This window comes from Balaenoptera ricei, chromosome 14, assembly GCF_028023285.1.
Source record: "Balaenoptera ricei isolate mBalRic1 chromosome 14, mBalRic1.hap2, whole genome shotgun sequence".
Classification (NCBI taxonomy): domain Eukaryota; kingdom Metazoa; phylum Chordata; class Mammalia; order Artiodactyla; family Balaenopteridae; genus Balaenoptera; species Balaenoptera ricei.
Window position 1 is genome coordinate 40348137 of NC_082652.1, and position 12895 is coordinate 40361031.

At 41.8% G+C, this 12895-nt stretch overlaps 1 protein-coding gene across 1 annotated transcript in view; it reads right to left on the reverse strand.

The window, feature by feature from the left end:
- The window catches only part of TMEM241 (transmembrane protein 241), a 104933-nt gene that overhangs the window by 30104 nt on the left and 61934 nt on the right, over window positions 1-12895 (reverse strand). Inside the window, exon 13 of the mRNA XM_059894803.1 lies at window positions 10765-10858. Coding sequence (XP_059750786.1) covers window positions 10765-10858 — 94 coding nt within the window. The remainder of the gene's footprint in view (window positions 1-10764; window positions 10859-12895) is intronic.

Here is a 12895-nt window from a genome sequence, read left to right on the forward strand (position 1 = left end):
GAGAACAAGTGTGGGGCGGGATCCGGTGGGGTACTTGGGGGCCCCTGGGGGCCAGGCCACCAAGATGTCTCTAAGGCACAGCGGGAGAGAAGAGCTATTTTCACAAAATGGTACCAAGTAAATATCTACTAAGTCTTTCAAATCCACATGTCATTCCTTTCTATTATGTATCAAAACTTAGCTGTCCCATAAGGAAACTCTGCTTCTTCAGATTTCCCAAAAACTGCTTCATTTTATTAGCTCTGATTACACCTGCTCATTCTCTAATGACACGGGCAGTTGGTGCTGCCTGAAGCTTGCCCTCTGGTTTGGGCACATACAGGCCATGAAATGCTCCTTGCTAATTACCCCATGTCCAGCCATACCTTGGGGGACTTAGTTCTAGTGATTGGGATAGAAGATCTTCATAAGGAAAGGTGAACTCAAACTGGATTAATGGTGCAATTAAGGAAAGGAATACGTACATTACAAGAGCATCACTGGGGGCAGTGGAAGGTACTTCAAGAGATACATGTGGGATTGCATCTTTGTTTCTGACATGAGTGCACAAACCTGCCAAGATGTGTAAAATAAGATCAGTGTGTTTAAGCATTCACTTGGCACTCATTTATTCGATGCTATCCTACAGTGAACCAAGGACACATTGATTCATCCCCCCAACGGAGGCTTTGTAAACTTTCCCAATTAACTGGCCTTTGTGTTACAAAAAATCACTTTAATTTAGGTGTTATAAATTGTCCTGGTTACTGACAGCACTCCTATAAACCTTGCAGTCAGAACATTTACAGAAATTCCGGGCATTTCCTTTAAAGCGAATTCATTCAGGTCAAAAGTTGAGAAATCCAGAATCGTTATCATATTTTTGCAGTACAGAACATTGTGATGATCAATGGCACTAAAAATAGCCCAGAAAAAATTAGGAGTTCATAATCGGAAACAAGAAAAACAACAACCTTATCCAAAATAGCAAAATGTCCATTAACATCACTCACTTCCTTAGGAATTATTTTGACAATAGGAAATGGAATTTAATTTGTTTTCCCTTTAATCCAAAACTGTATTTCCCCTCCCATGTGTCCTCTGGGAAAACCTTGCTTACAAACGAATCATTCCCAGATAACCAGCTTCTTGCTGACTGTTTCCATACAGCTCAACAAACACAGAGAAGCTCCTGAACTTGCTATTTCACGTTCCTGTCGTTTCAGTGGTGATGTCATGGAAAGACATAGACATGTTATTATTGCCCAGCTAGAGACCGTAAAGGAAAGTATGCTGCTGCATCTAGGTTTTCATTTTCCAATGAAAATTATTTTCATTGCCCTAGCCGCTTAGACTGTGAAAAAGAAAAATGATTTAATTAGGAAAACAGTCATAACTCAATTTTGTAAGCGCATTCTTTCAACATAAAAATTACATGACAGCACAGCTTCATTGGGTTTGATCATTTATTTTCATCGGACCATTCTAGAAAACATCAAGGTGCTGAATAACAGCTCGAGGAAGTAAATTAAAAAAATATGAAGCTGCTCCCCAGAAAGGAGTGTGGAGTCTTAAGAAGCTGAGAAAATGGGAAGAAATGCAAATAGCGAACTGAGAGGAGTGGCCTTCTCTTTTGTGATTGCCTTTTACCATCCAGGAAGGGAGGAAAGACAGCAACAGGCTCTGCACACCCAACAGATGGTGATGAAGATGATGATGGTAAAGAAAAAGAAGTAACTGCTCGTTTCAGCAGCATGTATACTAAAACCAGAATGATACAGAGAAGGATGACATGCAAATTCGTGATGCATTCCATATTTTTTTGTAACTATGGGAGCTGAGAGATGTTAACTAAATATATTGTGGTGATCATTTTGTAATATATACAAATATCAAATCATTATGTTGTGTACCTTAAACTAACACAATGTTATATGGCAATTAAATTTCTATAAAACTGTTCTTTTAAAGAAAGGGAGAAGAGTAGTAACGGAGCAGGAAGTAGAAGGCAGAGGAGAACTAACACTGTTCAGCATAGACTAGACCTAGTGAAAGCGAAACATGATGGGGATCGTAGCTATACTTCCAGGACTTGTCTGTAGTCTGTTCTTGAGTGTCTGTGTGTGTGTGTGTGTGTGTGTGTGTGTGTGTGTGTGTACGCACGCACACGCGTGTTTGCATGCACCAGAAATTGAATCTAAGTCAGATTCCGGAACCTGGAAGATGTGTTTACTTGTCACCTCCTCAGAAATTCAAGGTGTGATTTCACGTTAAGCTCTGGAACTTCCCTACATATATCTAAAAAAAATTCAGTGGAGAAAAAAATTATGTTATTTAGAAGTCATAAAATCTGTGTGATTCCAATATAAAAGACACTGAGCTTCTTTTCTTTCTTTTTTTTAAATTCCACCAGAAACAGCAAGCATTTCACCCATGGTCTTGGGAGACATTTGAAAATTCCAAACATCAAACCCTGACAGCATCTGTTGAGGACACTTTTACAAGTTCATCCTATATTTAAAACAGGGTGAATTTTATCTAGTAAATTCACATAGCCAAGCCTCCTTCTTAGTTCAATATCTTGGCAATAGGTCAAGAGAAATGTCAACATGTCACTGGAAAAAGAAAGATGTCAGGCCATGCTCCCAAGACCTGGGCAAACAGCCTGAGACAGAGGCGGTCGAAACTCAAGAGAAATTCCTACCCACTCAAGAGTTCTTCATAAGGATAAATCAAACGGAGGCTAAAACTTACCAGTACAGTCTTCTCAACTCTTTTAAGAGAAACTCCTAAACAGGAAACACAGTTCAGGACTTCGGTCCTTTTACTACACAAGGATGTGTTGCTATGGGGACAGCTTTGCAGGCTCCCTGGCAATCCTGGTGTATAATTAAGGCCAGTGATCACAGAACAGCCAGGGGTGGTCTCCATGGAGACCAACAAACACACATTTCCACAGGCACAGCAACTGTTCTGAATCAATGACTCTTTATATAGGTTTAAAAACATTGTGAATGGTACATCAATTGCTTCCTTTGTTAGGCAATGCCTGATTAAAAACGCTGTGAGAGAGCTGGTTCTCCTGCACCCTGAATTCTGAGCAGTGCCTAGAGTAGGCAGTTCCCAACTCAATTCATAACCTAGAACTAGCGAGTACAAATGGAAAATCCAGACTCAGGAATCACTGGTTAATCTGGAGGAAGAATTAAACTAGTGGTCGACAGAGCCAAGGAGGGCGTGCCAGCTGCTGGCACTCACTATTCCAGGGCTGTCTAAATATTATTCAACCCTCTAGCAAGGTAGACATTATTATTATACTTGTTTACAGATGAGAAAATGAAGCACACACCTAGAAAGTGTGGCCGAGCTGGGACTCAGAGCTAGGTCAAAATTAAGTCTTGGTCGGGATTTAAGTAACTTTACATAATGCTCTGTGTTTGCATAGCACTTTGTGGTCTATCTTCTTATACATTCTGCCTTCTTCTTGAAACGCTGAGGAGACAGGTTCCAGAATTTTCTCATTTTGCAATATTTCACCCCTTGTTCCTTGCCTCCTTGCTCCACTTCTGCACCCACCACACGCTCCAAGTTCAAAGACTCACGTGGGACCCCATGTCAGAAGGCTGCACCGGGCTTCCCTGGTGGCACAGTGGTTAAGAACCCGCCTGCCAATGCAGGGGACATGGGTTCGAGCCCTGGTCCGGGAAGATCCCACATGCCGCGGAGCAACTAAGCCCGTGCGCCACAACTACTGAGCCTGCGCTCTAGAGCCCGTGAGTCACAACTACTGAAGCCCACACGCCACAACTACTGAAGCCCACGCACCTAGAGCCTGTGCTCTGCAACAAGAGAGTCCACTGCAATGAGAAGCCCACACACCACAATGAAGAGTAGCCCCCGCTCGCCGCAACTAGAGAAAAGCCCGTGCGTAGCAACGAAGACCCCACGCAGCCAAAAATAAAGAAATTAATTAATTAATTAAAAAAAGAGTTAAACCTATAAAACATATAGAATAAATCATAAAGGAAAATCTTACTGACCTTAGATTTGGCAAAGATTTCTCAAATACAACCAAAAAAAAAAAAAAAGAAGGCTGCCCCATCTTCCACCTGGACTGCATGAGCAGCACTGTAGCCCAAGCAGCAATGGGAAGGGAAACCCCATTCCCTAAGCATGAACTGTGACTGTCCAAACTCTAAATAAGAACAGGGACAAACATTCCAATTAACCACATATGGCATTTATACATAATCTTCCATGACAGAAGGAATTTGGTAATAGAGATGGAAGAAGGTCATATTGCTGAGTGGTTTCCTACTTTACTCTGATCGGTTCTATCAAAGACTTTTTAAATCTGGCACATGTTTCATTAAGTAGGCACTGACAGTTAATGATATGGTTCCCAGCAGATCAACATTATATATAATCCTACAATTGAATGCCACCAGCATTCAGTCCCAAGTATCAGATACAGTCAGCTCTGTGAGAGCTCAATCGAATCACAACGTTTTTGATCTTTAGATCTTCTAGTCCAGACCCCTTGCTTTATGGATGAAAAAGCTGAGGACTAGAGGGGTTCCGTACACAGTGATCAAAGCCAAAGAGTCTTTCCTTCCCTGAAACCCCTGAAACTCCAGTTCCCCTGCCACGTGACTCAAGGAACAGCCTCCCTCCTATCTTCGCCCTTCTGCCAAGGCTCAGGATAAAGGCTTTTCATTTTCTCTAAAGTTAACCAACCCCCCCAGTCCTTCCATTTCCCTTTGAAACTTATTCTCCCAATTTCCCCTCATTCTCTAGCATCGTGAAATCTCTGTATACAGGTGTCTTCCAGTTTCAAGCACGCCCACTCCTTCTTTTTCTAGAACAGAAGTTGTCTTCATTAGATCTACCCACCACCAATCACAATCTTCTAACCATTTTTTATGTATTCTTGAGTATTTACGATCCAGCTTTTGCCCCACTCCGACCCCTGCCCTTTGCCTAAAACTGTTTCCTCAAAGGTCAGCAAAGTCCTTGCTCTAGTCTTTTCTCAGTCGGATCTCTTTGACCTCTTGGTGGCATTTTGCTTTACTCCTTAAAATTCTCCCTTAGACTTCCCCGCTCTGAACTCTCCTGATCCCCCTTCTACCTTCCGCCTATTACTTCTCTCTCCTGCTCATTATCGGTCCCTGGCATCTAAGTATAGCCCAAGCTAAGTTGTAAGCCTCTTCTCTGTTCTCCCCAAATTCTTTCACTCTCTCAGTGAGCTCATCAATTTATACATTTTCTTGATTTCAACTCCATCTTTCTACAGGCGAAGCCCAAATGGATATGCAGAGCTCCAAGCCCTTGCCTACATTTGACCCCATGTTTCCAACAAAAAAGAGCTCCGTGTAGATGTTTTATCACCATACACATTTGTCTAAAATGTATATCACCAGCTTTCCTCCCCAAAGATGTTCTTTCACAATCACCCCCATTTCTGTCTGTAATGCCATGCATTTCCCATGTCTCTAGCTACAAACCTGGAAGCCATTTGTGACCTTCCATACCCATCATTCTTATGTCCAAACTATCCCCCCATCTGTTCTAAAATGATTTGTCTTTGTTATATAATTCTTTTATCACATCACAGAACAATTATATGGTAAGTTGTGTATTTAAAATTTATTTTCCTTCTAATTGTAAGTCAAGTTTGACCTTCCACCTTTCTTCTTGCCATCACTACCTTGATTCACCTCCCTTCTGAATGGTTGGAAGTCATTTCCAATCTGTCTTAAGCACTGCCGTCATATTAACCTGCTTAAAACATTACCCTTGCTCAGTCTCACTCAGAGGTTCACAATGGTCTCTGTGGCATGGCTTTTAGGGATACCTATAATCTGACTCTTCTATGCTCAGTTTTTCCCTACCCCTCTACATTCTCCTCCTCCTCTAGCTAAATTTATTTCCTCCTGGTTCCCCACCTGCACATCCTTCTGCTTAACCTCTCTGCCTGTGAGTTTTTCACAGAATCCAAATTCTCCTCTGGGCCAATGGAACATCTTTTTGAGTCACTTTCTGAATATACTGGCACCCAGTAGAGTCGCAATGACATGGGGGAAAGGCTGTATTGCAAAGTACAATTATGCTGTATTCCAAATGTCAGCACATTTTGATGTATAAGTGGTCCATTATGATTTGCAAATATTTTCTCCTAGACTGTGGCTTATCTTTTCATTTTCTTAATGGTGTCTTCTGAATTACAAAATATTTTAACTTAAATGCAGTCTAATTTATCAATTATTTTATGGCTCATGCTTTTGGTGTCATATCTAAGAACTCTTTGCTTAAGCCAAGGTCATTAAGATTTTTTCCTGTGTTTTCTTCTAAGAGTATTCTAGTTTTAGCTCTAACATTTAGGTTCATGATCCATTTTGAATTAACAATGCAAGGCAAGGGTCTAAGTACTTTTTTTCCCAGCATACGGACTGTTACAGCCTCATTTGCTGAAGAGAAAACCCCTTCTCCATTGAACTGCCTAGGCACCTTTATCGAAAATCAATACACCTTGGGACTTCCTTGGTGGCGCAGTGGTTAAGACTCCACGCTCCCAATGCAGGGGCCCGGGTTTGGTTGCTGGTCAGGGAACTATATCCCACATGCATGCCGCAACTAAGAGTTTGCATGCCACAACTAAGGAGCCGGTGAGCCGCAACTAAGACCCAGTGCAACCAAATAAATAAATAAAATAAAATCTTAAAAAAAACCCAACATTGACACCCTTTAAAAAAAAAAAAAGAAAAGAAAATCAATAGACCTTAATGTCTACCCTTATGCCAATACCAAAATGTCTTGATTATTCTAGCTATATAGTGAGTTCCAAATTATGTAGCTCAAGTCCTCCAACTTTGTTTTTCTTTTTCTTTTGTTTTGGCTATTGCATTTCCAAATAAATTTTAGGATCAGTTTGTAAATTTGTACAATTTAGGAAGAATTTCCATCTTAACAATATTGAGTCTCTCCATTTATTGAGATCTTCTTTAATTTCTCTCAGAAAGGTTTCATAGCTTTCAGTGTATAAATCTTACACCTCTATGTTAAGTTCCTAAGTATTTTTTTCTTTCTGATGCTATTGTGAATGGAATTGTTTCCTTCATTTCATTTTTTTGAACATGACTGTTCATTATTAATACATAAAACTACAATTGATCTTGCACCCTGAGACCTTGAGAAATCGTTTATTAGTTCAATTAAGGTTTTTATAGATTCCTTAGGATTTTCTATGTATAGGATAATGTCATCTGTGAGTACAGACAATTTTTTTTTCTTTATTGCACTGCCCGAAACCTCCAGGATAATGTTGAATAGAAGTGGTGAGAGTGAAATTGTTGTGTTCCTTCCAATCTTAGGGGGAAAGTGTTCAGTTTCACCATTAAGTATAATGTTAGCTATAGGTTTTTCATAGATGCCTTTTACTAAACTGAGGAGGTTCTCTTCTGTTACTAGTTTGTTGAGAGTTTTTATCATGGATGGATGTTGGATTTTGTCAAATGATTTTTCTGTACCTATTGACATGATCATGTATTTCTGTTCTTTATTTTGTTAATATAACATACTAATTTTCACATGTTAAACCAACTTTGCATTCCTGTGATAAACCTCATTTGATCATTGTGTATAATCCTTCCTGTAGGTTGCCGAATTTGGTTTGCTAATGTTTTGTTAAAGATCTATGTTCATGAGGGATAGTGGTCTGTAGTTTTCTTACAATTTTTTGTCTGGCTTTAGTATCAGGGTAATTCACCTTACAGAATAAATTGGGAGTTATTCCCTCTTCCTCTATTTTCTAAAATAATTTGTAAAGAAAAAATATTTCTTCTCTAAATATGTGATAGAACTCATCAGTAATGCCAACTGGGCCTGGGCTTTTCTTTGTAGAAAGATTTTTAAATTACTACTTACATTTATTTACTTGTTATGAGTGTATTCAGATTTTCCATTTATTCTTGAGTCAATTTTCCTATTTTGTACCTTTGGGGAATTTGTCCATTTCACCTAAATCATCTATTTGCTGGCATAAAACTATATAATATTTTTAGTTTCTATAGGATAAGTGGTGATGTCCCTTCTTTCATTTCTAATTTTGATTATTTGTATCTTCTTATTTTCTTCATCAGTCTAGCTAGAGGTTTGTCAATTTTGTTGATTTTTCAAAGAACAAACAGTGATTTTCTCTATTGCTTTTCTGTTTTCTATTTCATTACTTTCCACCTTGAACTTTATCATATCCTTCCTGCTGCTCATTTTGGGTTTATTTTGTTCCTATTTTTCTTGTTTCTTAAGGTGCAAGCTTGGGTTATTGATTTGAGACCTTTTTTCTTTTCTACTGCCTTCTGGCCTCTGTTGTATTTGATGAGAAGTCATCTGCTGATTGTCATTTTTTTTTTCTTCTAACCTTCTTTCTTCTTCTTCTGGAATTCTTATTATACATTTGTTGATATTCTTGATGTTGTCCCACAGGTCTCTGAGCCTCTGTTCATCTTTCTTCAATTTTTAAAAAGTCTTTGTTCTTTAGATTGAATAATTTCTTTTGTTCCACCTTCCAGTACACTTATTCTTTCTTCTGCCACCTCAAATATGTTGCTGGGTACCTCTAGAGAATTTTTCATTTCATTTCGGTTACTGTACTTTTCAATTCCAGAATTTCCATTTGGTTCTTTTTAAAAAAATCATTTCTACCTCTTTGAGACTCTGTATTCATTGAGTCTTTCCTTTAATTCTTTAAACATGGTTTCCTTTAGCTATCTGAACATATTTAAATAGCTGCTTTGCAGTCTTTTTCTGCTAAGTCCTACCTCTGAGGATAGACATTCAGGCACAATTCCTATTGACTGCTTTTTTCCTGTGCATGGATTATGCTTTCTTGTTTCTCTGAATGCCCTAATTTTCACTGAGTACTGGGCATTTTAGATAGTATAGCAACTCTGGATTCTGACTTTTTCCCAGAGCATTTTCGTTGGCATTGTTGTTTTGCTTGTCTAGTAATTTGCCTGGACTAAGTCTGTGAAACCTGTCTCCCATATAAGGTACCATTGCTGCGGTCTTCACTCAATTTTTTTTCTTGCTTTTATTTTTAAGCCTGCCTTCCTAGGGATCATCCCCATGTCTGCATAGCTTAGTGTTCTGGCAAAGACTAGTCAAGAGGTTTTCCTCAAACACCTTAAGCCAGAAAGCTTTCTCTCTGCTTCTGACTCTGTATGTGGGCTGGGGAGCACATTCAAACTTTAGGCTCTTTTCATGTCAGCCCCGGCTTTTCTTTCTGCTGGTCTCTCACGTCTCCTCTGTGTGTGCACACAGGCTCTGTTGACCAGGGACGTGTAGGTGTCTTGGGCATGCTCCATCTCTGCTGCTCATGCACACAGACTAAGGCAAATCTGGCATTTATGGAGAGCTAGCAAGACCCTGATGGCTGTCTCACCTCCCAGAACTACCTGGTAAGTCCCCAGCTAGACCACTGGTCCATTGCTTGCCCCAAAGAGGTAAGCTCAAGCTAGTGGAGCTTCCTGTTCATTTACCACCTAGACGGCCCCTTTACCTGACAATACTTCAAAGAGAGTGAGCATCTTCTGGAAGCAGCAGCAAGCTTGTTGGTTTTCACAGCCTGCCCTGCTCTGGTTGAAATAGAATACTTATAGAGATGGGGAGAAGGGAATGAGAGCAACCTAAAGCAAGAACACCACTAACTCATGCTGTTCCTACCCAAAGTTTAGGAGTTTTCATGAACAAATGCCTCTCAGTTTGTTGTGCGCTTTTGGTCAATTTTTAGAGAGCTGAAATGGATATCTTTGACAGTCTTTTTCCAGCTTTCTAGTTGCTTCTGGGGGAGAGGATTTATCAACCTCCTCATTCTGTCATGCACTAAGTCAGTATCACAGCCAATCTTTACATTCTGCTGGAATGTGAATTATTAATGCTATTAGAAAGTAGACAATGCAGGTGGAAACATCGCTGTGAAATCTTACTTTCAAATAAAAACGTTTGTTTTTGCTTTCTGGGGGAAAAAAATCAGCCAACAAACATAAAGATGGCTAAAGGCACAAGTTTAAATGATTACTGTATTAGATTAAATTAATTAAGAAATCTCATTCCGTGGAAGCAGTACCTAGGGCACTGTAACTTGAATCCTTCACAGACTTTAGGGAAATGAAATGCGCCAATAGAAAGAGCTAGCCCCAAAGCATTACGATCCTGCATCCTACAGCTGATTTTTCTGCTCCTTCTTATTTTCCCATCTCTCTATCTTATGCTTCAACCATGGTCAATACGTGCTGGGCATTTTTATTAGTCCCTTTTTAGAATGGCCCATCAGAGTCCCCCAATCAGGCCATCTGTTTTCCTTTCTCAATTGCCTCTGACAGGCTGAGACCTTCTGGGCAAGTCACTGGAGCTCTGGACACCCTCACAGCCCCCAGGAAGGAAGGTAAGAACTGCCCCATGCATCCGGGGGTCCAGTCTCTTCGAGCAAGAGAAGGCTTAGAGGTGTTTTGCTTTGTTTTGGCAAAATCTCTCATTTTCAGATGGGAAAATTAAGGCTCTGGGAAATTAAGGGGCATACTCAGGTCACCTTCCAGGAATGTGATAGAGATCAGTATGTCATGCTGATAAAATAGGCAGAGACCCTCAGAAATTGTTACCTGAACAAGTGAAGCATCAGGCTCAGGGCCAGGGGCTAGAGATGACTCCGTGAAGACCAACCTGACTCTGAGAACACTGGACACAAGGGCTCCTGAGATGGATTCTTCCCACCCCTCCCCTCTCTCTTACCTTAGCAAAGAAAATCCAGGCTGCACACTGCCCTGGGGTCATAAGGCTTTTTAGCTTCACTGTGCTGACCATGAGAAAGAATCCCAAAAATCCACTGGAAGGAGAAAATATACTTTTGTTAGTGAGACTTGTCTTCCTATAGCCAGTAGCTAACTATTTCCTGTTACATTTTGTATTTACCTTTACAAAAATTAGTCGATTTTTAGTTATTACACCACCCCTATCTCATCTTTGTTTTCTAGTGATCTCTGGATAAAAACACCCCAAATTTAAAAACCCATTAAGCTCTACTATGCTAAGGAGCTATGAAGAGATCATTTCCCTGGAGGCGGGGAGTGGGTATAGAAATTTGGGAGATCTCTGGCTAAATCATGAAAGAAAAAAAAAAAATCTGGAGGACAGTATCTCCTGCTCTCTCCTGTATTACTTCTGGAGCTTGGTGCTTGCCAAGGTAGAGCTTCAACTTTTTTTTCAAGCAGAACAAACTGTTAGGAAAAGACTTCCAAAGAAACACTCACCGTATGAAGTCAGAGGGTCTGGACTGGCCCCTTGGTTCAAGGTAAGAACCTAAAGGGGAGGGCTGCATAATAGAAGTCCCCCAAAGCAGAGTGACCTACACAGACGCTATACTTTGGGAATAATGTCTGAAAGAGCCCTCACCTCCCAAGGGAGCCTGAGGCTGGACAGCATCTTGGGGACTATCCAGAGGTTTGGAGCTCTACATACCTCCTCCTTTGTAGCTCCAGGGTGTCGGATACCACACTGCCGTCTGACCTCTATTATAGGTGCTGGGGTATGGCTCCCACCCAGATCATGAGCCCTGAGAGGGAGGGGTCCAATGTTGGGCTTCTCCATATTTCCCCGACAGAGCCAAACAAGGTGCCCTGATCATAGCAGGTATTACATAAATGTTTGGCAGGTGTACTTGGAAGCAGGTTGAATTGACTAAACGCACCTAAGGCCAAATTTCACAGAAATGTGCGCCTTCATTTCATTAGATTCGATTAGGTCACAGCCACATTCTTGGGGCAGGACCAGGGACAGGGATTAGGTTTCCTCTCTATATATTTCAGCCTGTTTGGCCTAACTACCCACAAAGTTTGCAGAGGTCTGCACTTGCAGTCATGGGAGCCTGGGCTGCGCTGATTAAGGCGTTGAGTCACTCTCACAAGGAGCCCCTGTGGGGAAGCAGGAAGCTGGAAATCAAGTGATCCTGGATTCTATTCCTGGCTGTGCTCACCGACCCTCGTAACCTTGACCAAATCCCCATTTTTTTCCCTTTTTTTCTTGGCCCAGGCTCAGTTCTGTGGCCTTAAAGCAGGAATAAGCATAGTGTTCTTCATCCTATCTTATGGAAATCAGAGATTTTCAGAACAGAAAGGTTCCCCAGCCCCAAGTCTCACTTTATTAACAAGCAAACTGGGTCACAGGCGTAATTCGAGTCCAGGTTTCCTGGCTCTTCCGAAGCTCTCCACGGCCCTGCAGACCTCAACGTGGAAATGTGCTCTCGGCCAGAGAGATGGAGTGAGATGCTCCGGGTGCCCAAGGTCGCGAGGCTGGTAGAGGACAGTGAGGCAGCCGGCCCTCCAGGGCTCCTCTTGGTGGTGTCCACCCCCTGCATCCCCAACAGGTGCCCGTCCCATCCCCCATACCTCGGCCCCCTTTGGGCTTCTCCTGTCCTCTCCATCCCCGGCCAGAGGAGGGCACAGTTCCACGTTGACCCTTGCCCTCAGCACAGACTCTGCTAGGACTGAGCGACCCCTGGCTTGTGACCAACACGCTCCTGAAAGTGTCCATGACTCTTTCCCATCACCTGACTTGCATGTCGGTGAATCATTTCTAAATGACTCATGGGTCCCTCCCTCATCTCCCTCATCTGTGTCTTCCGCTTCCAGCTTGTCTACCCCTTGCTGTGGAGGCAGGTCTTAAGAGCACTGGGCAGACCCCAGGAGTGAAGGAGCCTGCGGCGCCCTATTCATGGGGTCTCCAGGCCACGGCTACCACTGACCCCTCAGGCCTCCACGACCCCTCCTGAGTTCCCCCAGGACCTCTGAAGGCGACAGCTCTTAGTCTGAGATACGGTTATGGGGGAGTCATGAGATGATGTGGGGAAAAGCGCCACGTTCTTCAA